At 33.6% G+C, this 25992-nt stretch overlaps 1 protein-coding gene and 1 long non-coding RNA gene across 2 annotated transcripts; one reads left to right on the top strand and one right to left on the bottom strand.

Moving 5' to 3' along the window:
* Positions 1 to 4811: 4811 nt before the first annotated feature.
* On the bottom strand, positions 4812 to 5390 carry LOC127900014 (uncharacterized). The gene is made up of 3 exons (XR_008051921.1): positions 5344 to 5390; positions 5176 to 5238; positions 4812 to 5085 (listed from the first exon to the last, which is right to left on the bottom strand). It is a non-coding gene; the product is annotated as an uncharacterized LOC127900014 (long non-coding RNA).
* A 13794-nt stretch (positions 5391 to 19184) lies between these two features.
* On the top strand, positions 19185 to 20683 carry LOC127899724 (uncharacterized). Its single transcript, XM_052433439.1, has 2 exons — positions 19185 to 19752; positions 19872 to 20683. The coding sequence occupies exons 1-2, from the start codon at positions 19185 to 19187 to the stop codon at positions 20681 to 20683; spliced, it is 1380 nt and encodes a 459-aa protein (XP_052289399.1).
* Positions 20684 to 25992: the final 5309 nt, after the last annotated feature.

Genomic DNA, 25992 nt, shown 5'->3' with positions numbered 1-25992 from the left:
AGGGAGAGTGACGATATTGATGAGTAAGAGAGTATCGAGACTCAGAAAATTTTTATTTTTGTTAACACACTTTCTTAAACGCAGCGTTTCGTTTTATTAATTTTTTAAAAATCATTTCAATAATCTAAACGCCACGTTTTGGATTATAAAAAAATTAAATATTACTTTTAAATTTGGTCAAACACGGTCAACATCAAAATTCTATCACAATGTTTGTGATTGAATTTATTTCTATCACGTGCATATCGTAAACTATTGATAGATAAATATTCTATCACAAGTATATCATTAATAATTTGATAGATCAAAATTTTATCATGGCTCTATCATAATTACATGATAAAATGATTTTTATCATAAAGTAATTGTCATCTATTATCAGTTTTCTTGTAGTGTAGTCATATGCCTCCCACTTACTCAACAAATTATGACAAAAATCGAAAGTTGCATACTAAACACATGCAATTGCTTGCACATGTTCAACATAAACCCCTTTTAGCCCATTACGATATCCGCGCTTAAAGAGAAAATTTGGTTTGTTTTTGGTGTGTGTGTGTGTGGGTGGGGGGGGGGGGGGGGGGCGGGGCGCAATACCTTAGCATGCTTTGCTTGCACATGTTCAACATAAACCCCTTGTCAAATAGAAACGATCATTTGTTTTTATCCTTTCCTTGAAATTCACGTTTATTGTATAATTATTACATTTTTTGTTTTCGTAACTCATTGAAAATGTAAATTATTGATTAAAAGCATTTCAAAAACTAGTGCTTTATACATTAATTGCACAAGTTTATACCATAAGAATAATTCACTGATTACATAGCCTCTCACTCTTATTTTCATTCATATGCTTTAACATATCACAATTCTTGAACTGAAAAAGCATCGTATTCTCTATTCAGCATAAAATCCACTCAGTTAATTACCCCCGCCAGGAACAAAGTAATTATAACCACCGCGAGCAGCACTTGAAATTGGTACTCTCTTAAGCTGCATGGGCTCCCTCACTTGACCACCTAAAAGACAAATAAGAGCGCGTGCCAATTAACTAAGATCATTAAAGCAAATATAAAATTAATTTTTCCCACAAAATATTTTTTTTTATTATCTCAATTATTGTGACAGATATTTGTGAGAAAGGAATTTTAATACTTGAAAAACAAAGAATATAATTAAGCAAGGTATATATAGACTTACCAAGTTTCCTTGCAGTCACTTCTGAGGCTATTAAGAGAAGCATAACAACAAGGATGAAGACACAATCAATTAAAATATTCTTGGAAGCCATCGTTTTTTTTTTCTTTTTTTTTTTGGGTTTTCTTAGAGCAGCATTTGTAGGACAAGAGTGTATATATATAATTTAGACAGAAACGTAGTGTCACTTCCTTGTATGTTCCTTAAATTCAAAGTCGATAAAGACTGTCGTTTACTTTTATTTCTTTCAAAATCTTCATATAGCAGCCACGAGTCGACTCGACTTTATTGAGCTCCAGTTTACGCGTGTTTTGGTCACCCATGCACTTTACCTTGAAAAATGAAAATTAATTCTTGCACTTAGCTTAAAAAAAAATCCCAATTACCGAGTTGTTTTCATTTGGTGACTTATTAATGGTTACATCATATGATAAGCATCAAAAGTTAAGATGTACGGATGGCAAAATCTGAATTCGGGTGCAAGTGCATCCGCATCCGGATTGATATTTTTATATCTGGATTCGGATCCACATCCGTAAATTTTTTTAATAATCCGGATGCAGGTAATATCTGTCCAGATTGCAAGCAGATATCCCGGATATCCAAATCCTTAAAAATTAAATTTAATAATTAAAAATTCAACAATTTATTAAAACCTAATCCCAAAACCTAATTAAACAACCCAAAACCTATTAAACATTTACATTATATTGAAAATTAATGCATTTAATTAAAGTGATTAAACGAATCAACAAAGAAAATTATTCAAAATTAAACTAAATTGAATCAGCAAAGAAAATTAAATTGAGCCAGTAAAATTGAAGTTTAATCATGTTACATTAGATTGAACTCATTAACTACAATCAAACAATCAACCAAAATACCAAATCATTGACTGGAAAAAAAAAAAGTGATGTAATTAATAATACCAGAAAAATGGAAACAAAAGAAAGATCCAATCAGGCGAGCCTTGGACGACAACGACAATGGCATGCTCAAGCAAGGCTTCGACGACTGGGTGGATTTGACAACGGTGAGGATTTGACGACGGCGAGGCGTGTAGCAACAGCAGCTGACTTAGATCAAGGCTTGGACACGAGGCTTAGGCGAGGCTGTGAGGTAGACGGCGACATCCTTATGGAATTGGGGGATTTGCGGGTTGCGGTTGCTGGAGAAGATTGTGAGTGTGTGTGTGTGAATGCAAAATTGACAATATTAGGGTTAGGGGCTTAGGTTAGATTGGTTTTTAATTTAAGTTAATTAATATATATATTTAATTTAATATAAAATTAACCGGATTCAGAAATTTGATTTTCCGGATGCACTTGCATTCGGATCCGGATCTGGATCCGTGCGGATTCTAATTTATTACTTACGGATCCGTATTTTTTAACATGCGGATCCGGAAGCGAATGTGGGCCGGATCCGAATTTATTTGCCGTCCCTATCAAGATGTACTCTTATGTTTTAATTTTAACACACAAATCTTTTTTTTTAATTTTAAATAGGTTTTTTAATAAGTTTTGACACAAAAATCTTCATCAACATTTTAGTTGAGTTGGTTTGATACCTTCTCTAGGGTGGATGGTTGAAGTTTCTGTAATAGATTGAGAGTTTGATTATTACGATTTTTTGTGTTGTGCTATAAGGCTTTATTGTAATTTAACTGTTGTTAACTTTGGTCTTCATATTGGCCTTTTTGTGGGACTTATATGTCTATTGATGAACTGTTTTTTTTTATTTTATTGTCAGCATAGTTTTTGTGGATTTTGTGGGATTTTTGTCAAGCTATGCTTATTTTTCGTGCAGTGATGATGATCAAACAAAAAATAATTAGATAAATGTTTACAAAATAACATTAGATCTGGTCAGATTTATGCACTTAATTGCTAATCTAATAAACCGCGCCAAAACAATTCTAAGAAAATATTTTCATCTTATCCAACGAACAAGTCGGAGTCTGAACCACGTGTTCTCGGTTAATTCTATTTCTAACAGAAAAATAAAAATTGTTTGATGTAAGATCAAAAAATTAGGAATATATATGTGTAATAGTTTAAGAACCATGAATTTGGTCACTTACACAATATAATTTTATGTGTCAGTAAACGCACTATGGATTTGGAGACTTTAGATGTGCATAGTCAATATAAATAAAAAAGTTTTAGAAAGCAAAAGCATGTGAATCACATGATAAATTAATGAACAAAAAAGATGGATTAAATAAAAAAGGAAAAAAGAATGAGCGATGATCTAATCTCCCCTAGCTGAAAGTTCCTATAAATAGAACTATAGAGCTAAAAAGAGAGAGATTCTCATAAGAGAATGAACAAATTCTCTCTCATAAATGGAGAGAGAAAATATTATGAAATCGAGTTTTTTTTTTTATTTTCTTGTATTTTTTTTAGGAAATTAAACTCTGATTTGAGCGTCGGAGTGTCTTTACAAGTATTAGATTGTCAGTCTTTTTTCCAGATATTAAAAAAATTTGCTTCTTCAAATAGACAATTTGTTAGTATGAAAAATTAAATTTACTAAGTTTTTAAATACAAACCAAATAGATTGGATGAGTTATAATAATTCTGGTTCTAAAAATCTTCATCTATGGACTATAAAATCATTTAAGAATTTTTGGGCGGTCACGAAAGTGTAGAAGTGCTTATGAAATTATAGTGCACAGCAACCCATATGTGAATTTTTAACTCATAAGAGAAGATTACACTTTTAAATTCACTAACTATATAGCATTACAAAGTACAACGGAAACCATAAACAAGCAAGAAACTTACACAACTAAACCTAGAGAAATTGAAGGAGCAGAAGGGTACAGTCAACAAGCTCGATTGATGCATAAATTCAATTAAAAAAATCGCTAAAAACGGAGATCAATTCCTGATAAGCAGGAAACAAATTAATAATGGTGATTCCAGGGATCATCAGGTTCACCGGGTAACTCCCTACCTGATAAAAAGAAAATAAAAACAAAAGTGTTATCATCAAGCTAACATAAAAATTTATCAAGATTTGAAAATCTTAATATGACAAAATAAAGCTTCATGATATGCGATGACCACATAAACAAAAAAAGGCGCTTACGAGTAATATAGGATTTGGTACTGTGGCTAGGTTCCCTTGAATCGATTTCCAATATCAGGAGAAACATTATAAAGAATAGAAGAATACAAGAAATTACACAGATTTGGGTGCCATGAAGAAGCGTGTGTAGCTATAGGGCACAGGTTTTATAAATATATGGAAGCCAAATACGTATGCAATATATTAGGGGTGTTCGCGGATCGGATTTTACGGATTGGACATCAATCCATATCCGATCCATGATTTTGCGGATTATAATTTTTCAATCCAATCCAATCCACGGATTGATAAAATTCAATCCATATCCAATCCATACATCTGCGGATCGGATGCGGATTTGACTCAATCCATATGTCTGCGGATCGGATGCGGATTTGACTCAATCCATATCCAAATCCATCATTTTACGAATTGATTTGCGAATTAAAAATTTTAGTTCTCTTCAATCTATAAACTAATGAAATAAAAAAAATCTAATATAAAATAATTTTACTACCAATTAAATTTAAAATTAAATAAAATTTAAACAAATTAATTGTTTGTTTTAATAATACATTCAAAATTTCAAAATATAACACATCGTGATTAATTGTTTAAATAAAACTATAATAATACGTTTAAAGTTTTAAAACATAACATACCAAAATTAATTGTTCAAATAAAATTACAATAATATATTAATATAATATCAAAATTAATTGCTCAAATAAAGCCACAATAATACATTGAAAGACTCAAAATAAAACACACCAAAAGGAAAAACTTCCACCTCCAATTTGTGTTTCGTATTTTAGCCTAAACAAAATAAACATAATTGATATAAATAACAAATAAAAAATTATTAAATAAATAAATTATTTAATAAATAAATTAATAAATATTTACCCTTATATCACATCAAATGCCATCAAGCTTCATCAAATATGTTCTTGTCAGCTCCCAAAATCTCTATACGTATAAGATAAGAAAAATGTCAATTTTTAAAATAGAATAACAACATAAAGTCAAATAATAATCAAAAAATAAAATTAAAGGTAAATTGTTACATTTTACCTGTCTCAATATGTTCAATCTCATCTATTGCTTCATCAAAATTTATCAGAGTTGAACGTAGCCAATTTTGTGTGCAAATTAATGCCTCCACCGTCCTTGTAGATAGTGAGCACCGATGTGGATCAAGAACACGCCCACCAGTGCTAAATGCTGACTCAGATGCCACAGTAGAAACAGGCATGGCCAAAATATCTCGAGCAACATAAGACAAAATTGGATATTTGGAAGAATTAATCTTCCACCAATCTAAAACATTAAAACTCTCATTTTCTGGGTTCTCACATGATTCTAACAAGTAAAGATCCACTTCTGTTTTGCACTCTACAAAAATGTTGTCTTTTAAAATCCTCATATAACCCAAATCAAACATTTGCCTAGCATCAACCTCAGTATCAACCTCTAAATCTTTTTCATCATTGACAGCATCCATTACTTCCACATCATCACCATAAAGTAATTTGTATTCCTCATATAAACTATGTAAATTATTCCGCACTTTAACAACCAACTCATTAGCTTTAAATTCACCAAACAACATTACAAAACAATATCTCAAAAACCGTTCTTTATGTCGAGGCTCAAGCAAAATAGAAACAAACAAGTAAGGGTTGATTGTTTCATAATTTCCCCAATACTTATCATACTTCTTTTTCATATTTTCAGCCATTATCTTCAAAAATAAATCCTTACTATCCCTCCAAGCTTGCAATTGTGTATGAATCAAACATAATTGGCGCAAAAAATTATTGGAGGTCACATATAAAGAACCCGAAAATGTCAAAGTGGCATCATGAAAAACCTTCAAGAATTTAATGAAATAACGAGCATATTCCCAATCAATTGACAAAGGACACGTTTTTGGCTCGCTCAAACAAAACTCACGTATGTATTGTGCATCATGAAGCTCTAACCGATCAAATACTTTTTCATACTTTTCAGCAGCCTCTAACATGAAAAAAGTGGAATTCCATCTAGTTACGACATCTAAACACAACAACTTATTTGAAGAAATTTTCTCTCGCTCTGCATATGCCTTAAACTTTTGTGTCCTAGAAGGCGAAGATCTAATAAATCTTACAACATTGCGAATTTTAGAAATCGACTGATGATACTCTTTTAACCCTTCTGCAACAATGAGATTTAATATATGTGCACTACACCTCAAATGCATATTTTGACCCCCTAAAATTGCACTATTCCAATTGTTCACAACTTTTGACAAATAAAAGACAACACCATCATTAGAAGAAGCATTATCAACCGTACTGTAAAAACTCTCTCAATACCCCAATCTAATAGGCATGTTTCAATTTGCCTACCAATTGTTTCACCTTTATGGTCAGCAACTTGACAAAAATTCAATATTTTTTTGTGCAATGTCCAATTATCATCAATAAAGTGAGCTGTAAGACACATATAACAAAGATTTTGAGCTGAAGTCCATGTGTCTGTAGTGAGGCAAACTCTTTGATGACTACTAACAAAAAAATCAGTCAAATCTTTCTTTGTTTTTTTGTAAAGTTGCAAAATATCACGAGCAATAGTAGTGCGAGATGGTACTTTAAATCTATTTTCAAAAACTCCCAACATTTCCCTAAACCCTTCACCCTCTACAACTCTAAATGACATCTCATCTTTTATAACAAACTTAGCAATTGCTTCCCTACAAGCCTCAACATTATATGTCGTTGATACAAGGCTACATGGCTCTCCAATTTTCACTGGTTGGTAAGACAAAGTTTTTTGTTTTTTGTCCACTCGAGCTCGACCAGGATATTTTAGACATCTCTCTCTTATATGACCCAATAAATTAGATGTTCCTTTATGAAAACCACATTTATATTCTTTTCCACAATATCGACATTTGGATCTAGGATGCAGTGGATCAGAACTTAATTGGATAAAATGCTCCCAAGCTTCTGAAGTAGTGGATTTATTGGGCGTACCTTCAGCATTACTGGATGATTTAGAACTTGGGGGGGTTGAATCTACAGCTACGCGTTTTCCTTTATCAAATTGAGAAGTCATCTACACCACCAAAAAGAAAAATCATGAAATTCGCGTGTTACATCCAGAAAAAGTAATATGATTGTTAGATCCACAGAAGCAACATGATTCAAACACCCCCAACAACAATTCTTTAATCTTCATTTTTTAAAAAAATAGCCCATCAAACAAGAAATTAACAGATTCAATTTTACCACAGAATAAAAAGCAAAAGCAACCAAATTAGGACATATAATCAACAAATAATTCTCTTCCTCAATCCCCAACAACCTTATTATTAATAAAAGAATATCAAAATCATTATCTCAAGTCACCATTGATAAAAAAGAAGATACATAATAATAATTAAAAAAAATCAGAATAAATGTTATCGAAGATAAAATCAAAATAATAAATTAGGAGAATATTTACGAGTACTGTACCTAAAGAAGGAGATAGACACACCATGATAAGATTTAATAATACTCGTCGATATTGTGCGTGTGACTATGATGGCAAGGAAGCAGGAAGCAGCTTAGGGTTTTTTTTTCGTTTGCAGAGTGACCACTGATTTGCGATTTTGGGTTATGCTAAATTGCTAATGCTAGTTGCTTTTGGCGTTATCTACTTTATGTCATTGTTATTTTTTTTTTTTTGACAAAAGCTTTAACTTTTGACTTTATTTCAATAATTTTTGACCGATTTCATATTTTTTATTTTTTTTATTAGATAATGATTGTTATGTTACTTTACTTAATAACTTTACTTTACTTTAATTTTTTTAATTATTAATTTAATATTTTTTGTTTTATAATTTTATTAAATAATGACTAAATTAAATTATAGTGTTTATATAATTATGTAATATTATATTTATAATATTTTTTAAAATAAATAAATAAATATTTTTTTTTGCGGATTCACGGATTTTTGCGGATTCACAGAAGTAAATCCATATCCAATCCACCGACTGTGGATTTTTAAAATTTCAATCCAATCCAATCCAATCCACCAATCCACGGATCAGATTTATACGGATCGGATTTTTGCGGATCAGACGGATTGAACGGATCGGATCGGATTCTGAACACCCCTACAATATATATAGAGAGCGAGAGAGAGTTCAGTGACATTCGTTTATTTATTCAAAGTCCTATAGTAGAGGATTGAACTCCAAAAAACTTTGTTATTGAAAAGAGTGCTGCTAGGTAGCGAGAGGAACGAAAGAATGACGAGAGAAACGGCATTCTCTCCTGTCATTTCGCTTCTCGCTCCTCTCGCTAAAGAATGAATAAAAAATAATAAAGACTGCTTTTTTATCACTTCGTGCAGAGGGAAATCTTAGCATTTTGTCTCCAGCCCTCACTCTTCCTCTCTCCCTCACTTTCCTCTCTCCCTCACCTCACCAGCTTCTCTCCCTCACCAGCTTCTCTCTCCCTCACGCTTCCAGAAGCTCTGTCACGGATTCCGGCGTGCCTCACGCGCCCTCACTCTTCCTCTCTCCCTCACCAGCTTCTCTCCCTCACCAGCTTCCCTCTCCTTCACGCTTCCAGAAGCTCTGTCACGGATTCCGGCGTGCCTCACGCTTCCAGATCCCTCACGGCTTCCGGCGTTCCTCACGCTTCCAGATCCCTCACGGCTTACGGCTAAAGTGCCTCACGCTTTGGTTAGCCTGTTTGTGAGAAGTCGTGTCTGTAATATTATTCATCTGTTTTTTTTTTAATATTGTTCATTTTGAAAGTTTAAGCGTTACACTTCAAATCCAGCCAATTGGCTCATGTCTCAATGGCGCCATGCACTTAAGTTTCCTTGAGTGTGCTGGGACTCAATTCTCCTTTCAATAAAATTGGGTAGGAGTACATTGATTAAACAATTCATTCTTTATTATGGGAAATAACTTGACATCCACGCAGAGAACTTAATATTGATTTTGGGTGAAAAAAATTAGGGCAAAAGTTCGGTCTATTTTGGATAATAACGAGGAATCTGCAACAAATAAATTAATATTGTTTTTGTGGAAAAATTAGGCTATATGTCCTGAGTGTGGTGCTTAGCAGGTGAAGGAAATTGTGTGGCTATAAATTGTGCTCCGAGCTTATAAATAGGCTAATTGATAGCAATGGAAATTAATCCCCAAAAATTAGCAATCTGAGAGAGTGAATAAAGAAAAGAATTTGAAGGCATGATGGTTTATTGAACATTTGTTTAAAATTTTTGGTTCCTGTCAATTGGGATATAATGGTTTGTTTGTTCTTGTCATATGAAGTGGAAAAATGTAATTGTTTGGTAAAAGAATTCTTGCCACTTTTTCTAACTTAAATCCCAATTCTGACAGTTCAAAGATAAATTTACAAATAAGAACTTGATGCATCTCGGTTCAGACAGTTCAAAAATAAACAAAGACAAACACAAGAAATCGCCAACCAACACAAGAACACAAGAAACCGTCAACCAAACAAAACTTAAATTTCACGCCAGATATTTCACATAACAAAAAATTAAAACAAAAAGAACTTAACTTTCACAATACACTTAAATTCCACGCCAGATCTTTCACATAACAAAAAATTAAAACAAAAAGAACAAGCTGAAAAAAGTCACTGCTCACTTAATCTTTGCCGAGAGAGGGGAAGAGGGAGGAGGTCGTGAGAAGAAGCGTGAAAGTGAAGCTGCGGGAGAACTGACGAAAATGGAGGAAAATGAAAGTGAAAGAGAGAGGAAAGTTTCAGGTGGGGGAAAGTGAAAAAGTCAAGGAGAGAGGAAAGTGAAACATTCCAACGCCATTTGTTTATTCATTTGATCATTTCTTTTATTTTTTTTATGTTTAATGAGTGAGAGGAAACGAGAGGAGGAAACGGCAGGAGAGAATGCCGTTTCTCTCGTCCTTCTCTCGTCCCTCTCGCTCCTTAGCATTTCTCTATTGAAAATTCCATTATTCTTGCAGCTGAACTTTCTTTATATTTTATTACCTCGCTGACGTGAGGTTTATTAAGAAAAAGTAATAGAAGATTATTTCACGTAGCTTTTGAGATGGTCAACGAAAGTTTTGAATTCAAACTAAGAATTTTCTTCAGGGATTATTATTTTCTTTTATAAATTCAGAATCTTCATTAAAGGAGAAAAAAAAATTAATTAAATCTTAATCATACATTGCTATACATACACATGTAACAGAAAATTATGAAGAATTAAGCATAAGTTCTCAGCACTAAATTTAAATCTATTTTTCATTATCTGCAGCCCAACAACAACGTATTTCGTGGAAATTAAGAAGCAGCTGGACCGATTATCCCACAAATTCCAACAAGCCAATTCAATATTGGTTAAAGTATCAGCTATTGTGGTCATTTCTTTGTAAATAAGAGAGCATTTGAGGGATCAGATCAAAAAATACAAATAAAATCACTACAAGAAAAAGGACCTACTATGACAGGTAAAAATGTCATAATATGGGGTGGATGACGGTTGTTCATACCGTCATTGTAGTCAACGTCAAGAATTGATGACAGAATAATACCCGTCACAGCCTGTGATGAATATAACCTGTCACACAACTATCATAACTTTATTTAGAGGGAAATATAATAATTTTGAATTTGACCCCTTTTTTTTTCATTTCGCATGCTATATTTTGAATTTTTAGCGGGAAATCTTAAATTTGGCGCAAAAATGAAAATTATAACTAATTGATTTTTTTTTTACAATTAATTCTGAAATTAAATTTATAATTAATAAAAATGACTATTTTGTTACTACCATGAAATGCTTATCATTTTAATAAAAATCTTGCAATACCTGTCACAACCTGTGATGGATATAACCAGTCACACAACTATCATAACTTTATTTAGAGGGAAATATAATAATTTTGAATTTGACCCTTTTTTTTCATTTCGCATGCTATATTTTGAATTTTTAGCAGGAAATCTTAAATTTGGCGCGAAAAATGAAAATTATAACTAATTGAATTTTTTTTACAATTAATTCTGAAATTAAATTTATAATTAATAAAAATGACTATTTTGTTACTACCAGGAAATGCTTATCATTTTAATAAAAATTTTGCAATTGATTTAGAAATTAAAATTTCATAATTAAGTTAATTAATTAGATTGTTAAAATGAATATTGCAATTAAAAATTCACTAACAAAGAAAATGAAATGAATAACACTGAATAATTATCGATAATTGTCAACAAACATAATTTAACCAAATACAAGTTACAAGTCCAACATAAATAGAAGAGTATTGTAACAACATAAAAACCAAATTTCAGCATGTAGAAGACTAGCAGTTTTGAGACTAATGAACCATGATCAGTTCGTTTCCAGCAACACAACAAAATCCAACAACATTGATCATACCAAAAAAAAAAATCATTCTAGCAGTTTTAGTGAAGCATACAGCAAATACCAATCTAAGAAAAAGCTAAAAACGTGCAAAGATGCACCAATACTCAGGACCTGTTTTTGCATCAAAGAAAAAAGAGGCCAACTCCAGCAATACCCACCATCTTCATAAAATTCCAACATAGCAAGTGTAACAAGTTAGGTAACTGCACAAGTAAATATAACATCATCAAAACATGGTGGGAAAAATGATCTTAAAACATCTCCCTTGCAATTACCACAGACTTTGTAACACCCTAGGCGAATCCCACATCGGCAAAGCACGGGAGAGATGCTGGGTTTATAAGGGGTGATCCATACCTTAATTGGCAAGACGCGTTTTGGGGTGTATGGGCGCCCCAAGAACAAATCCGTGCGGGCCTTGTTAAGGCCCAAAGCAGACAATATCTTGCCAGGTCTGGGTTGGGTCATGACATTATGGTATCAGAGCGGCTCCGCGTGTCCTCTTGAGCGATGGTGGGGCAAACCTCAGCGAGGACGCTGAGTCCCCAAGGGGGGGTGTATGTAACACCCTAGGCGAATGCCACATCGGCAAAGCACGGGAGAGATGCTAGGTTTATAAGGGGTGATCCACACCTTAATTGGCAAGACGCGTTTTGGGGTGTATGGGCGCCCCAAGAACAAATTCGTGCGGGCCTTGTTAAGGCCCAAAGCGGACAATATCTTGCCAGGTCTGGGTTGGGTCATGACATTATGGTATCAGAGCGGCTCCGCGTGTCCTCTTGAGCGATGGTGGGGCAAACCTCAGCGAGGACGCTGAGTCCCCAAGGGGGGGTGTATGTAACACCCTAGGCGAATCCCACATCGGCAAAGCACGGGAGAGATGCTGGGTTTATAAGGGGTGATCCACACCTTAATTGGCAAGATGCGTTTTGGGGTGTATGGGCGCCCCAAGAACAAATTCGTGCGGGCCTTGTTAAGGCCCAAAGCGGACAATATCTTGCCAGGTCTGGGTTGGGTCATGACAGACTTTTTTGAAAGCTTACTGATGTGATGCGATGGAGCTTCTTTTATGTTATGCACAGCTTTTTGGTTTGGCTTTAAGCACAATCAAAATCCAAAGATATCAGTGAAGCAAGCAAACATGCAGCTGGCCGCTCTAATTGCATGCACATGTGCTGCACTAACTATTGAATCCAAGTAATACATAGTAGAGGTTGTCATATCAATTATAAGAATTCCATAAGGTCTAAACAAAAGTGTAAGTATATAAGGCTGCATTAAAACGAATTGAGTGAGATTTTGGTGTTTTGAAAATAAGACTGAGTACCTAAAGTCATTTTAAGGCAATGTATGATATAATTAATTCTAAGTGTAGGCAAATGATAAAAAATTTAAATTATCTTAATTCTTAAGTGAAAAGAAATCATTACCTCTCTTGCAAATTTTAACATGTTGGATAAAATTCTTAAACTTTTGCCCATTAACAAAATTATAACTAGTTTCAACAAAATGAATCATGAACCAATGCATTTTCATTCTTTAGGCAAACCGGCTGAGCTATTGTATGCTTAGAAGCTATAACCAAATCATCATTTCAATCAAACCAGTAAGTCGTCAACTAAATTTTATCCATTTTACTCTTTGCAATAGTCTCAAAAGTAAATTAGTAAATTCATCAAAGAAAGGAAGTTCACCTCTTTCCTCATGGAAAGCTTTTCAAGCAATCTTAACTCCCAAGTGCTTGAATGGAGAATGAAACACGGCAAATCATATGAAAGCTTTGACTGCTAACTATAAGCAAAGGCACAGACTAAACTAAATTTCTTTAGTAATGAAAGTATTGATGTGTATGTTGACTACTTAAGTATAAGACTAGAATCGCAACAAATTTTAAGATGCTAATATGCAAATCAAAAGTACTATAGGGAAATCAAAGAAATTCTAAAACAGAGCAAAAAGGTTACTATCATTGTGAAAGGTGACTTTTTCATACGTTTACAATGATTTGATAAAAGAAAATCATATTATTGCATAAAAAATTTGATGGATGAAAATATGCAAATATACTACAATAAAACATCTAAAAATTGCATCAAAAAATTCTTCGCAAGCCTTAATTTTTGCAGCTTTATATGGTACCTAAAGTGTCTATTTGTATGCAAGAATGACAAACTATCAATGTAGTTAACACTTATTTTGGACAATCAACACGTCTGGAAGCTACAACTACAATTATCTAGTTGTAGGATCATTATTAAAATGCTACAAAAAAGGAGTAGAGAAAGTACGATTAACCATATCCTCTGTAGAGCAGCCCTTAGTCCATTGTATAAGATCTCATGATGCTATTGATGTTTGCTAATAGAAAATGAAAAGGTAAAACCCAACTCTCTGTCCACCAAGTGAAAAATAAAACCATCGCATTGAGTAGCAAGAAATATGATTAAAATGCAAAACCATTCTTGGCATAAGGCACTGGAGCATAGATTGATAAGTAAATCATAGGAATTGAAAAGAAACGTTGCAAAAAGCATAGCTAATAGATAGAGTTTTAATAATATATCTAGGTTGGTCAGAAAGGTAAAATAAATTCCTGCACATCCTACAGCCAGCTTCAAAAACTCATTAAAATCTCAATATTGAAGCTATTCATATGATACCAATTGCAAATGAAAGATTTATAATATATAATATGGATTGGAATGAAGTTTTGCAAAAAACCACAGCCAATCGACGTTGTCTTTATGTCCAAGTTGGTCATAAAGGTGAACTAATATGGATTGGAAAGAAATTTTGCAAAAAACCACAACCAAATTCAAAAAATTATAACTAATTGAGTAAGCAAAACTATGCTAAGCAGATAAGGCCTTTGCAACAAAAATTGTACAGTAACTAAATGCATACAAAAACAGAGCATTAAAGTCAAGCTAACCTCAGAAGTAGCATTATTATCTACTAAAGTCTTTGCTCCAACGTATTTCTATTAAGCAGACATGTTACTTTTCCTCAAAGAATCAAGTATTAAAAGACCCAAATCGACTGTGATGGCTGCGATAACATCAATGGAAGCATAGGTGCAAAGCCCTCGGCCAACAAAGAAGATCAACCGCACAAGAACTGAGAAGAAAATAATTGGATCCCCAATTTGAAGACTGAACAAAACGCTAAGGTGATTAGCCGCACAAGAACAAAACCGAAATCATTCTATAGGTTCAGATTTCGTTCATTTCAACAAACTAGTACATTTGAGCACATAACTTTTAGGGAAAAATTCCATTTTTCCAACACAGTGAACAAATTTTAGATAAACCTTTAGTGCTTAGAACTACACCTTTAGTGTTGAAATTGACAATAAATTTTAATTAAATTGACATGCAAGAGAAAATAAAGAGAATAATTACCAGTGTTAATAAAAAAATTGAGCTTAATCAATGGTGGGTATTCAGTTAGGGTTTTGAAATGCAACGGTGGCAGCACACGTTCAGTGGGTTCCTCATGTGGATCTCGATGATGGCAAAATCGATGGCGGGTGACAAGGCAAAATCGATGCCGGGACATGAGACAAAATCAAGGTTGTTACTGATGTAAGGGTTTGAGGCAATAGGTTGTTACGAGAGTGAAACCGTGTGAGGGTGAGAGATGTTTGAGTTTTTGCTGAACACTTGGAAAAAAAAACCGATATGAAGTGTTTTTTGTTTATTCATTGTTATTTACTTTTTCTCTAAACACTACAGTTTCTTTTTTTTTTCCTTCATTTTTGATTTATCTTGGTTAACAAAATCATTTTAAAATTTTAAGTCAAATCTTCGAAAATAAAGTCAAAATAAAAATTTATTTCAAATTTCCTAACGGCCAAAATCACTATCATAGACTAGTCATTAATTTATGATAATCTAAATATTTATCACAAATCAGTCTTACTATTATGATAGAACAAATTTTTATCACAATTTTATCGTATTTTATTGACATAAAATTTTTTTATCACATGTCTGTCATATAGTCTGTAAAATAAGAGACTTAGGCTAAGAACTGTCACACATGTACCTGTCATCGTAGGTCATTTTTCTTGTAGTGAATTCAGCCAACAAATTGATTTACATAACTATCCCAAAGAGGGTGATAATTTGAATGCTAAAGACAAGGAACGGTAGCAACGGACTCACACTCAAACCAAATATGAGACCAACCATTGGATACAACAGCATACAACTCAACATAAAATGACGAATAAATTCCAAAAAATATGGCTTATTAAAGCAACCAAAAAACAACCATTGACTTTTCAAAAAACAGCCCCACAATGAGAGAGAGGCCATATATTATTAGTTGGTTTGGATTGACTTTAATTAGAAGATGATTTTTAATTACTTCATTAATTATCATAAAAAGAAAAATTTCATTGACATTGTTATAAACCAAGAGTGATGATAGGGGCACAAACTCTTATACAAACTTATCTTATACAAACTGATGTAACATTAATTCATATGGTTGAATGAAAATACAAAATAATAAAAATAAATCATGTGAACCAACAGATATTTAATTCTACCAATTTTATTATATCACATCAGTTTGTATAAGATAATTTTATAAAAGAGTTTGTGGCTGTATCATTACTCGTAAACCAATTAATTAAGAATAATGCTTGGGACCCAATATTTAAGTCCCAATTTAAAATTACTAAAAAGGTACATAAGCATCCAACTTCCACAAGAGGCAATTTTTGCGAGCTTAGAAACTTATTAGGAGCATTTTCCAAAAGAAAAGAAAAAAAAAGATTACAATTTGATATGTTTCATATAAGACAAAAATCAAAATTATTTCGTTTTCTATCATTCTCATCTGATATTTTCTAACTCTCAACTGTATATAGGATTTAAGAACACTTCAAAAGTACTGTTTTATTCATTACAACGAATTTATAGTATGGTAAATACACATATTTACGCATTCTAAATGTTGATTTGATCTGAGCAACAAGCTGGCAAATCTTAAATCTCATAATTGATAATCAAAGGTGGAAGAACACTACAAGAAAAAGTACATACTATGACAGTCCTCTGTGTGACAGTTTTTGGTCTGGAGGCCTACAACAATAGAATCGTGATAGATTTAGTTTCTTTCATACACTTATGACATAGTTGTGATAGAAATATCGTTTATCAAGAAATTATGATATATTGGTGATATAAATATCATATATCAAGAAACTATGCTAGACTGGTGATAAATTATTTGGCTATCAAGAATGAAAGACTGATTTTTTATGTTGATTTTAATTACGCGGGTTTGACTTAATTTTTAAAAATATTATATTACTAAAATAGAAGTGAAACGATGCCGTCTCAGTTGTATGTTTCGCAAGTTTTTGGAAAACAGAAATGTAAATAACAAAAAACAATTAATAAAACGTTGCGTTTTGTAAAGGGGGAAACATTTTTATGAGAAAAGAGGGAAATTTTTTTCTAAGTGTTCAGAAAATTTGCAAGCGTTATTGTGGAATCTCAAAATCGATTAGCACACTTGCAGCAAACCCTCAAAGGCCGACCATAGCAAACTAACGACACCCAAACACCCATACTTTCAAAATCGTTCTGGTTGTTTCACTGAATCGTCTCTCTTTGCTGGGATGAAGTCAGTGCTAATCGAAACCCAAATTGGAATGAGAATAACATCCAGGGTACTTTTATTGACTAAAAGAAACCCAATCGCTTACCGTGAAAGAAGACCCAAATCATTGTTGCCGAAGTTGAAACCATAGGCTTGACGGTGAATTGAAGCTTCACACCCACTGGTGAGTCATTGCTGCATTTGCATGTATTTAATTTTGACTATTTATTCAACTTTTATGTAAAGTAGTAAATAATTTGTAAAAAATTGAAATGTATTTGCATGTATTGCATATATTTCGGTAATCAATTTACTAAATAATTTCTCAGGAAGATATAATGTTGTTAATTTTGAGCTCTGTTTTGAGTTGTAATCGTGCATTGCATAATGTTATTATTTTTTTTTTATTCTAGGTAATTCTGATTTATATTCATGTGTTTGTGTGTGAATTTTTTTTCTAGCCATTTCTGATATTGAAGCTTCGTTAAGTTAAATGAGTGTTAGTGTATGAAGATGGTGATATTAGCCTGAAATGTCTATAACAAAGCCTGAGGAGGGATTCTTAGTAACTGATTCTGTTATGTAAAATTGAGGGATTCTCACCTCTCATTGTCATCTACCTATGCATGTGGTGTTGTAGCTATTTTGCATCTGGTGGTATTGTTGTTGTTATTGTTGTCTTGAGTCGTAACATTTGCGTGTCAAATATAAATAGTTGTGATTGCTGCATAAACGTGACAATTCGATGTTCTTGATTTGTTGAAGGCATTGTATTAAGGTACTTGAAGCTTTTCTTTGTGTTTGCTTTCATTTTTGTTCTACTGACGTATATTATTTGAAGTTGTAGTTTATTATTTCTTCTTAGGCTTACTCATATGATTAATGTAATTTATTGGTACCTTTTTAGCCCTCTTGAATCCAAGTTTTGGAATTTTATCAACTGATCATTCAAAATATATTTCAGTAATCAATATTGTTGCTGGATTTGTACCTGGAATTGGATATAACAGTAGATTGTTGTGTTTAATCTAGTAAGTTCCATTTCTTATCCTCTATTATTTGACTTTTTTAAGTTGTTATACACTTGCTTAAAATTTACATATAAAATTTACATATCTTTAAATTTATAATTATGATACTATGTAATGTGTTTGTTGTGGGGTCTGTCTTATTTATTATATTTATAGTATAGTAGGAGAGTGAACTTTTGAAAAGTATGAAATTCAATTTATCAGCTTTCTTGGTTGCTATATTTGTAATTTTAAAATTTGTTTATGGAGCATGACCATGCTTTTCCGTAAAGTAAGTTGTTCTTTTAATATAAAAGAGAAAACTATATGGGCCAAATTGTGTTTAATTTGAAAGGCCTCATGTAGGTTTAACTTTGTTTATTTCACATGGTGTTGTAACATTAGACAAATATTCTAAGTATGTATATTCTTTCTTTGTTTTATGTATATGTCAGGAACATTAATTATTAAGCCAAAAATGAATAAATCTTGGATTCAACGTAATCGACTGTCGACAGAATATGAAGAGGGTGTCCAGAAATTTATAAATTTTGCTATAAAAAATACTGGAGGCAGTAGCGTCATTAGGTGTCCATGCCTTGATTGTGGGAATTTATCATTTGAAACACCTACAACTGTAAAAGATCATTTATATATGCATGGTTTTGATGTGAAATACGACAATTGGTTTTGGCACGGGGAAGAGATTCGTAAGAGTCCTTCTCCTCAAAGAGAAAACCATTTTCAGCAACAAAATATAGAGTTTAACAATGGTAATAAGTTAAAAATGATTAATGATGCTTATAAGGGTTGTTGTGGGGACCCTAAAGCATTCAAAGAGTTACTAGAACATGTTGAGAAACCCTTGTACCTAGGATGCACAAATTTACTAAGTTATCCTTTTTAGTGAAATTGTTCAATGTGAAGGGTAGATTTGGGTGGTCTGACAGTAGCGTTTCTGCATTGTTAAGTGTTTTAGCAGATGCTTTCCCTGAAAATAATGAAATTCCAACCTCTATGTATGAGGCCAAAAAGACAATGTCAGCTTTGGGCTTAGAATATGTTAAAATTCATACTTGCCCAAATGATTGCATACTCTACAGAAAAGAGTATGAAGGTCTTTTTGAATATCCTACTTGTGGGTTATGTAGATGGAAGAAAAATGATGGTACTGTAGACCAATATAAGAAAGGGGTTCCTGCAAAAACTTTATGGTATTTTCCTCCTATACCTAGGTTTAAGCGCATGTTTCAGTCATCCGAAACTGCTAGGGACTTGAGTTGGCATGCAAATGAGAGGATGGTTGATGGTAAACTCCGACATTCGGCTGACTTACCATCTTGGAAGTTAGTAGATGAGAAATGGTTGATCTTTGCATCCGATCCTAGAAACCTTCGCCTAACTCTATCAGCTGATGGAATCAATCCACATAGCTCTCTTAGTAGTACATATAGCTGCTGGCCAATAATTCTTATTACTTATAATCTTCCACCATGGTTGTGCATGAAACGAAAATTCATGATGTTGTATTCTTGATTTCTGGTCCTCAACAACCGGGTTTAGACATTGATGTGTATTTGCAACCTCTTATTGAGGATTTGCAAACTTTATGGGATGTTGGGGTGGAGGCATATGATGCCTACAAAAATGAGTACTTTAATTTGCGGGTTGTATTACTATGGACAATAAATGACTTCCTGGTATACGGAAATTTAGCAGGATGTACTGTTAAAGGATATTATGCCTGCCCATATTGTGGTGTAGGAACACCAAAATGTAGACTTAAACACAGTGGAAAAAATGTATACATTGGCCATCGGCTTTGGCTTCCTCATGGTCATAAATTTCGGTTCCAAGCAAAAGCCTTTGACAATAGTGTGTGTGATGAAACCCCTCCAAAACTGTTAAACGGGGAGGGAATTTTCCAGTTGGTCGACTCTATTGATAATAGATGGGGGAAAAGCAATAGTAAAAAGCGTAAAAGTGCGAACAATGATAATCTCGTGTGGTGGAAGAAGAAATCTATATTTTATAATTTAGAGTATTGGAAGCACTTGCTTGTGCGGCATCAATTAGATGTTATGCACATTGAAAAGAATGTGTGTGAGAACATCTACGGTACACTGCTGCATATTCCTGGAAAGTCCAAAGATGGACTGAAGTCGAGGATGGATCTCTTGGAAATGAAAATTAGGCCCACCTTAGCACCACAAGTTAAAGGAAACAACAATCGTACATGGCTTCCTCCTGCTTGCCATACCTTAACTAAGGAGGAAAAAGCAAGATTCTGTGCAGCTTTGAAAAGTATCAAGGTTCCTACTGGATACTCTTCAAATATTAGGAATCTTGTGTCAAAAAAAGACTTCAAACTCTAGGGTCTTAAGTCCCATGACTATTATGTTCTTATGCAACAACTTTTGCCAATTGCCGTAAGGTGTGTGTTGCCCAAACATGTCAAAGAAGCTATCATTAGGTTTTGTTTCTTCTTTAATTCGTTGTGTGTGACTGTGATTGACGTGACAATGCTAGATGAATTGGAGAAAAACATCGTAGAGACTTTGTGCTTGCTTGAAAAATGTTTTCCCCCTTCTTTTTTTAACATAATGGTTCATCTTACTATTCACTTAATGAGTGAAGTTAGAAAATATGGTCCCGTATATTTTCGATGGATGTATTCTTTTGAGCGATACATGAAAACTCTAAAAGGTTATGTTCGAAACCGTAACTATCCTAAGGGTTGCATAGTGGAGAGTTATATTGTCGAGGAAGCATTAGAATTTTGTGCAGAATACTTGGAAAACATGCCCACAATTGGGGTTCCACCTGGACATGTGCAGAATTTAGAAATTGACAAGCCCATGAGTGGTGGACAAATGGTGGAAGTTGATCGAACTTAATTAGATCAAGTACACTTGTATATTTTGCATAACACTGAGGAAGTTCAGCCTTATATAAGGTGATGTTATCTAACTTGTGTTATTTTAGCTTTATATTTGTCAGGTTTTGGTAGTTTAGGAACCTGAAATTTTTTTCTTTTTAACTGATTTTTAGAGAGCATGAGGATTGGTTACAACTTTGCCATCCACGAAAAAATGAGAAGTGGTTGCAAGATGAACACAACCGAACATTTGCAGATTGGCTAACAGATAAGGTTTTGATAACATTAGTTTAATTAATTCCTTTTTTCCTTTATGTTTCGGTTTGTGCTTATTTAACATTATATTCATGTCGATTAATAATAGGTAAATATGTTGATAGAGAACGGTCACGTTGTTACTCAAACAATCCGTTGGTTATCCCAAGGGCCTCGTCCTTATGTTTTCCAATATCCTGGATATGACATAAATGGTTTTCACTTTGTTATAACAGATCGAGACTTAAACAGAGTTACTCAAAATAGTGGAGTGTCATTGGTTGCACAAACAATTTTAGTCGCAAGTTCAAAAGATAAAAATCATGTCACTTCTAACATCACATACTATGGAGTGATTAGAGAGATTTGGGATCTATATTATGTTATCTTTAGAATTCCAATAATGAAGTGTGACTGGGTACATACTAGAAGTGGTGTTATGAATGATAGACTCGGATTTACTTTGGTAGACTTGCAACGAATGGGCCATAAATCTGATCTATTTATTTTAGTTTCTCAAGCCAACCAAGTTTTTTATGTACCTGATCAGCTTGATAAGAAGTGGTCAGTTGTATGCCAAATGCCTAGAAGAGGTAAACCCACACAAAGAAGCGAAGATGCAGTAGAATACCCTTCGTTGACTACTGAATTTCCAAGTGCTGATAACATAAACTCTATTGACGATGATGTTGCAATGTACGCACGAGACAACAAAGAAAGAATTTGGATTGGACCTTGAATATCGTTTATGTGTTTGTTTGCATGAACCGTTTGTTGAGTCCTTCTCAAAATGATATATGTTAAGGTTAATACAAGAAGTATTTTGTGTTATCTGTTATTATTTTATTTTATATTTTTTGGCAGTTTTTATATGGTAATGTATTCTCATCATTTGATTTTGTTCTGCAGTTGTGATATTCATCATGGATAAGGGAAAAAATGTCCCTGAGATTTCTTCACCTGAGCAATCTAATGCCCATTTCGATGAGTTTTTAGATGAACAAAATTATGGATTTGTTGGTGAGGAATCAGAGTACCATGAGGCACTTATCGTCGAAGGATATGATCCTAAAACGCCCCTGGCCGATCATGTCCCTGATCTTGATGAGTTTGGAGATGGGAACGAGGATGAACCTGAGAGCAGCAGTAAGCGAAGCAGAGGTGGCACTGTTGGGTCATAACAAAACAAAAAGAAGATAAGAAGTGGAAGGTTTGTGGTTAAATACAACAGCCTTGGTGTTCTAGTTGGTGAAGAAGCCATTGAGCTGGCTACGTATATTGGTGTTTTGGCTCGTACATCAATTCCAATCCTCTACAACGATTGGCGTAGAGTTCCAGATGATACGAAGGAGCGTCTATGGGAGTCTGTTAAGGTATAAAATAATTTTCTTAAGATGATTACTCTAGTTTTATTGTTGCTAGAAAAATCTGAAAAATCTCACATTTTGAGAATGAAACTTGAGGGTGTACTTCGTGGTTCATCCTCGAAGTAGGAAGCAAGTACTACAAGCCATCGGAGCTGCATTTCGGAACTTTAAATACACTCTAATGAGGAACTATGTTTTACCATTTGTTAATGACCATAAAAGGCTTTTCAAGCCACCAGCACGGTACAACACAATTGATAAGGAAAGTTGGATTAAGTTTGTAAAGGAAAGACTATCTGAAAAATTTCAAGTGAATGTCTAATTCAAGTGTTAATAATATATCAATGCTTATGACATTTTTCCTTATGTGTTTATCCATTGTTTGTTTGGTTGTTTTGAACAGAAAGTTAGTGGTGTGAATAAACTTAGGCGGGTACAAAACAAGTTTAATCATCGCCTAAGTAGAAAAGGTTACGTTGGGTTAATGCAGGAAGTAGTATGTACTGTGAGTTAGTTGCTAACATTTAACTGTTGTTTGGTTAATGCAAATAATGATTGTTACTAACATTTTAATTTTTTATTAAATTTTTTACAATGCTAAAAAACAGGCTTTACTGAAGAAGAAGTGGACAGGAGTGTTCTTTGGAAGAGAGCTCGGCAAATGAAAAATGGAGGATACCACCCCGATGTTGAACCAGTTATTAAAAAAATCATAAGAAATTTTTTGCTTACTACTGTAATTCTAGTTGTGATTACTTATACTTTGATAACATTAGCTTACTTAATTCATTTGTATGGTAGGATAAACTGGAGATGAAAGCTAAGAAAGGAAAGATGCAGTCATCCGGAAAAAATGATATTCTCGCACAATCTTTGGGGAAAGCTCCAAAATGTGGTCATATGCAAGGAGTGGGCAAGTTTGTGACCTCGTCTCTGTATTTTCAAACTTGCCAGAGCCCTGCTGATAGAGACAGGCAAAAAGAGGACCGTCTATGGAGGGAATCAATTAACCGGCAGTTGGAAGAAATGAGAAATGAACTAAGAAAAACACCTCGTCATTCAGATATAGCAAGTTCCAGTTACCCTTGCATGCCTGGTGAAAACAATAATGTTGTTGGAGATGATGACATAGAGAGTCCGCTCAAGCTGAAACAGTTGCTGAAATAGCAAAGGTCAGTTTGTTTACTTTTTTTTTCTTATTATTTCTAGATTTAGTTTTTTGCTGGATAAGGGTTGTTGTAGTTACTGTTCTTACCTGTTGTTTGTGGATTTAGTTTGCTGTATGTTTACTATTTACACATATGTTCTTTCTAGGGTGTCATTTGATACTGTTAACTACTTTGTAAGATAAATTTAGAGTATTTAGAAACTATTTATGCCAATCACACTGAAAAATTATATTTGTAGCAGCCTGATCATTTGAAAAAAAAGAAGCAAGGGACACCTAAAAACACAATAGGTATGAACCAGCCAATAGTAAACTCTAAGAAAGAGACAGACATAGCAAACAAAAACAAGGATACACCTACCAAAAAACTCTCTGTCATTGCAAGAAAGAGTCCAAGATTGAACCCAACTAAAATCCTAGTGGAGATGCCTGATGATTTGTTACAGGGAAAAAAAATGGCAACCCTAAACATCAAGGCACAAAAAAATTTTGAACTTTGAATCAGCAGAACAACATAATGATATAATAGAGATAGGACATACAGATGCTGTAAAACAGACCAAGGACGAGGGCAAAAAAGTTGCAGTGAAGCTTTTGCCAACAAGGAGGAACACAAGGCATGCAGGAGGAGTACAACAAAACAAGATTCCGTTGCTGCAGTTGTTTGGCACAATGTGTGAAGCTAAGATGTCAGACCAAGAATGGATTCCATATCTACTGGATGATGGTGTTTTCCATTTGGAAGGGATTAGAGCTCATATTGGAAGGCGTGACTGCAGTGCAGTTCTGTCAATGGATGCTATAGGAGTAAACGTAATCGAAGTCTATATTGCGTAAGTGATTCATAATCATTCTAGTTTTATGTGTACTTTTTATGGGAGTCCCAATTAATAGACTTTAACATTGTTTGTCTATTGTTTATCAGGATGTTATATGCTTCTATTCTCCCTGGAAAAATAGGAGTGAAACCATTTGGATTCGTTCGTCCAGGTCTGGTTTCACTAGGCGAAGAACGTAATCCTACTGCATCATTTGACCTTAGGGCACGTGGAGTTTGTGATCGATTGAAAAAAGCGAAGAAGGCACAATTCATCTTTATGCCTTATAATCCCTAGTATACTCCTTTAATACTTTTCAACTCGTATTAATTTCTTTTCTTGCCTTAATTTACTGAAATTGCCACCTTAATGTTCTTTCTTTATTATAGTTATCATTGGGTGCTGGTCATCTTTGATGTGTTGAAAAAAGAAGTTTATTATCTCGATTCTTATGGGGGAGATCCTGATGATGATTTAAAAGAGCTCATTAAAGTGTATGTTCAATTTTTTTTATTACCATTGTCAATATAAAATTACTTTTACATACTTTACAGATACTTTGTTACATTTTTTTTTTTTTTGGTATACAGCTCTATGACAATGTTTATAGCACAAGAGGGTAAGGAGAAATGGAATTATAATAAGATGGTCAGATCCGTAAAGGTTTGAACTATTACCTTAACTATAATTATATATTACCATGCTTAATTGTTATTAAAATGAACTGTACAATTGTTGATTGTGAACAGGTCCCACAGCAACCAGCAAGTTCAGTCGTGTGTGGATTTTACGTCATGAGATTCATGAAAGACTTAATTAATGACTTCTCTTTACTAATGAACAATGTGAGTTCCTTGATCATAATTTGCTTCATAAAAAAGAACATGTCCTGTTTCAAAGTTTCACTAAATATTTATTTTTCATAAATAGTTCAACGGAAAGACAACATATTCCGATGCTGAATTAGATGAAGTCCGTATTGAGTGGGCAAACTATTTTTCTGGAGTACTTGCTGTTATGTGAGGTAACCCTTACCTATTATGTTGTTATTGTGAGTTCATTGATGAAATAAATTAATTTACTACCTATATTTTACTTGGGCAGTTATCTAGCTTATTATACTTCTATGTTGGATTATGATGAAGATCGTGGGCACTGCTGGAGTTGGCTAGTTTTTTTCTTTGTTTGGAAAATAGCT

The sequence above is a fragment of the Citrus sinensis genome, chromosome 9, assembly GCF_022201045.2.
Source record: "Citrus sinensis cultivar Valencia sweet orange chromosome 9, DVS_A1.0, whole genome shotgun sequence".
NCBI classification, from domain to species: Eukaryota; Viridiplantae; Streptophyta; class Magnoliopsida; order Sapindales; family Rutaceae; genus Citrus; species Citrus sinensis.
This window is presented reverse-complemented; position numbering and strand designations above follow the sequence as displayed.

What these genes read in the sequence shown, in the direction of transcription:
- LOC127899724 (XM_052433439.1), top strand. Translation starts at nt 19,185, where the DNA reads ATGCACAAATTTACTAAGTTATCCTTTTTAGTGAAATTGTTCAATGTG. An exon ending in TCCACATAGCTCTCTTAGTA is followed by an intron (nt 19,753 to 19,871) that starts GTACATATAGCT and finishes AACCGGGTTTAG; the next exon opens with ACATTGATGTGTATTTGCAA.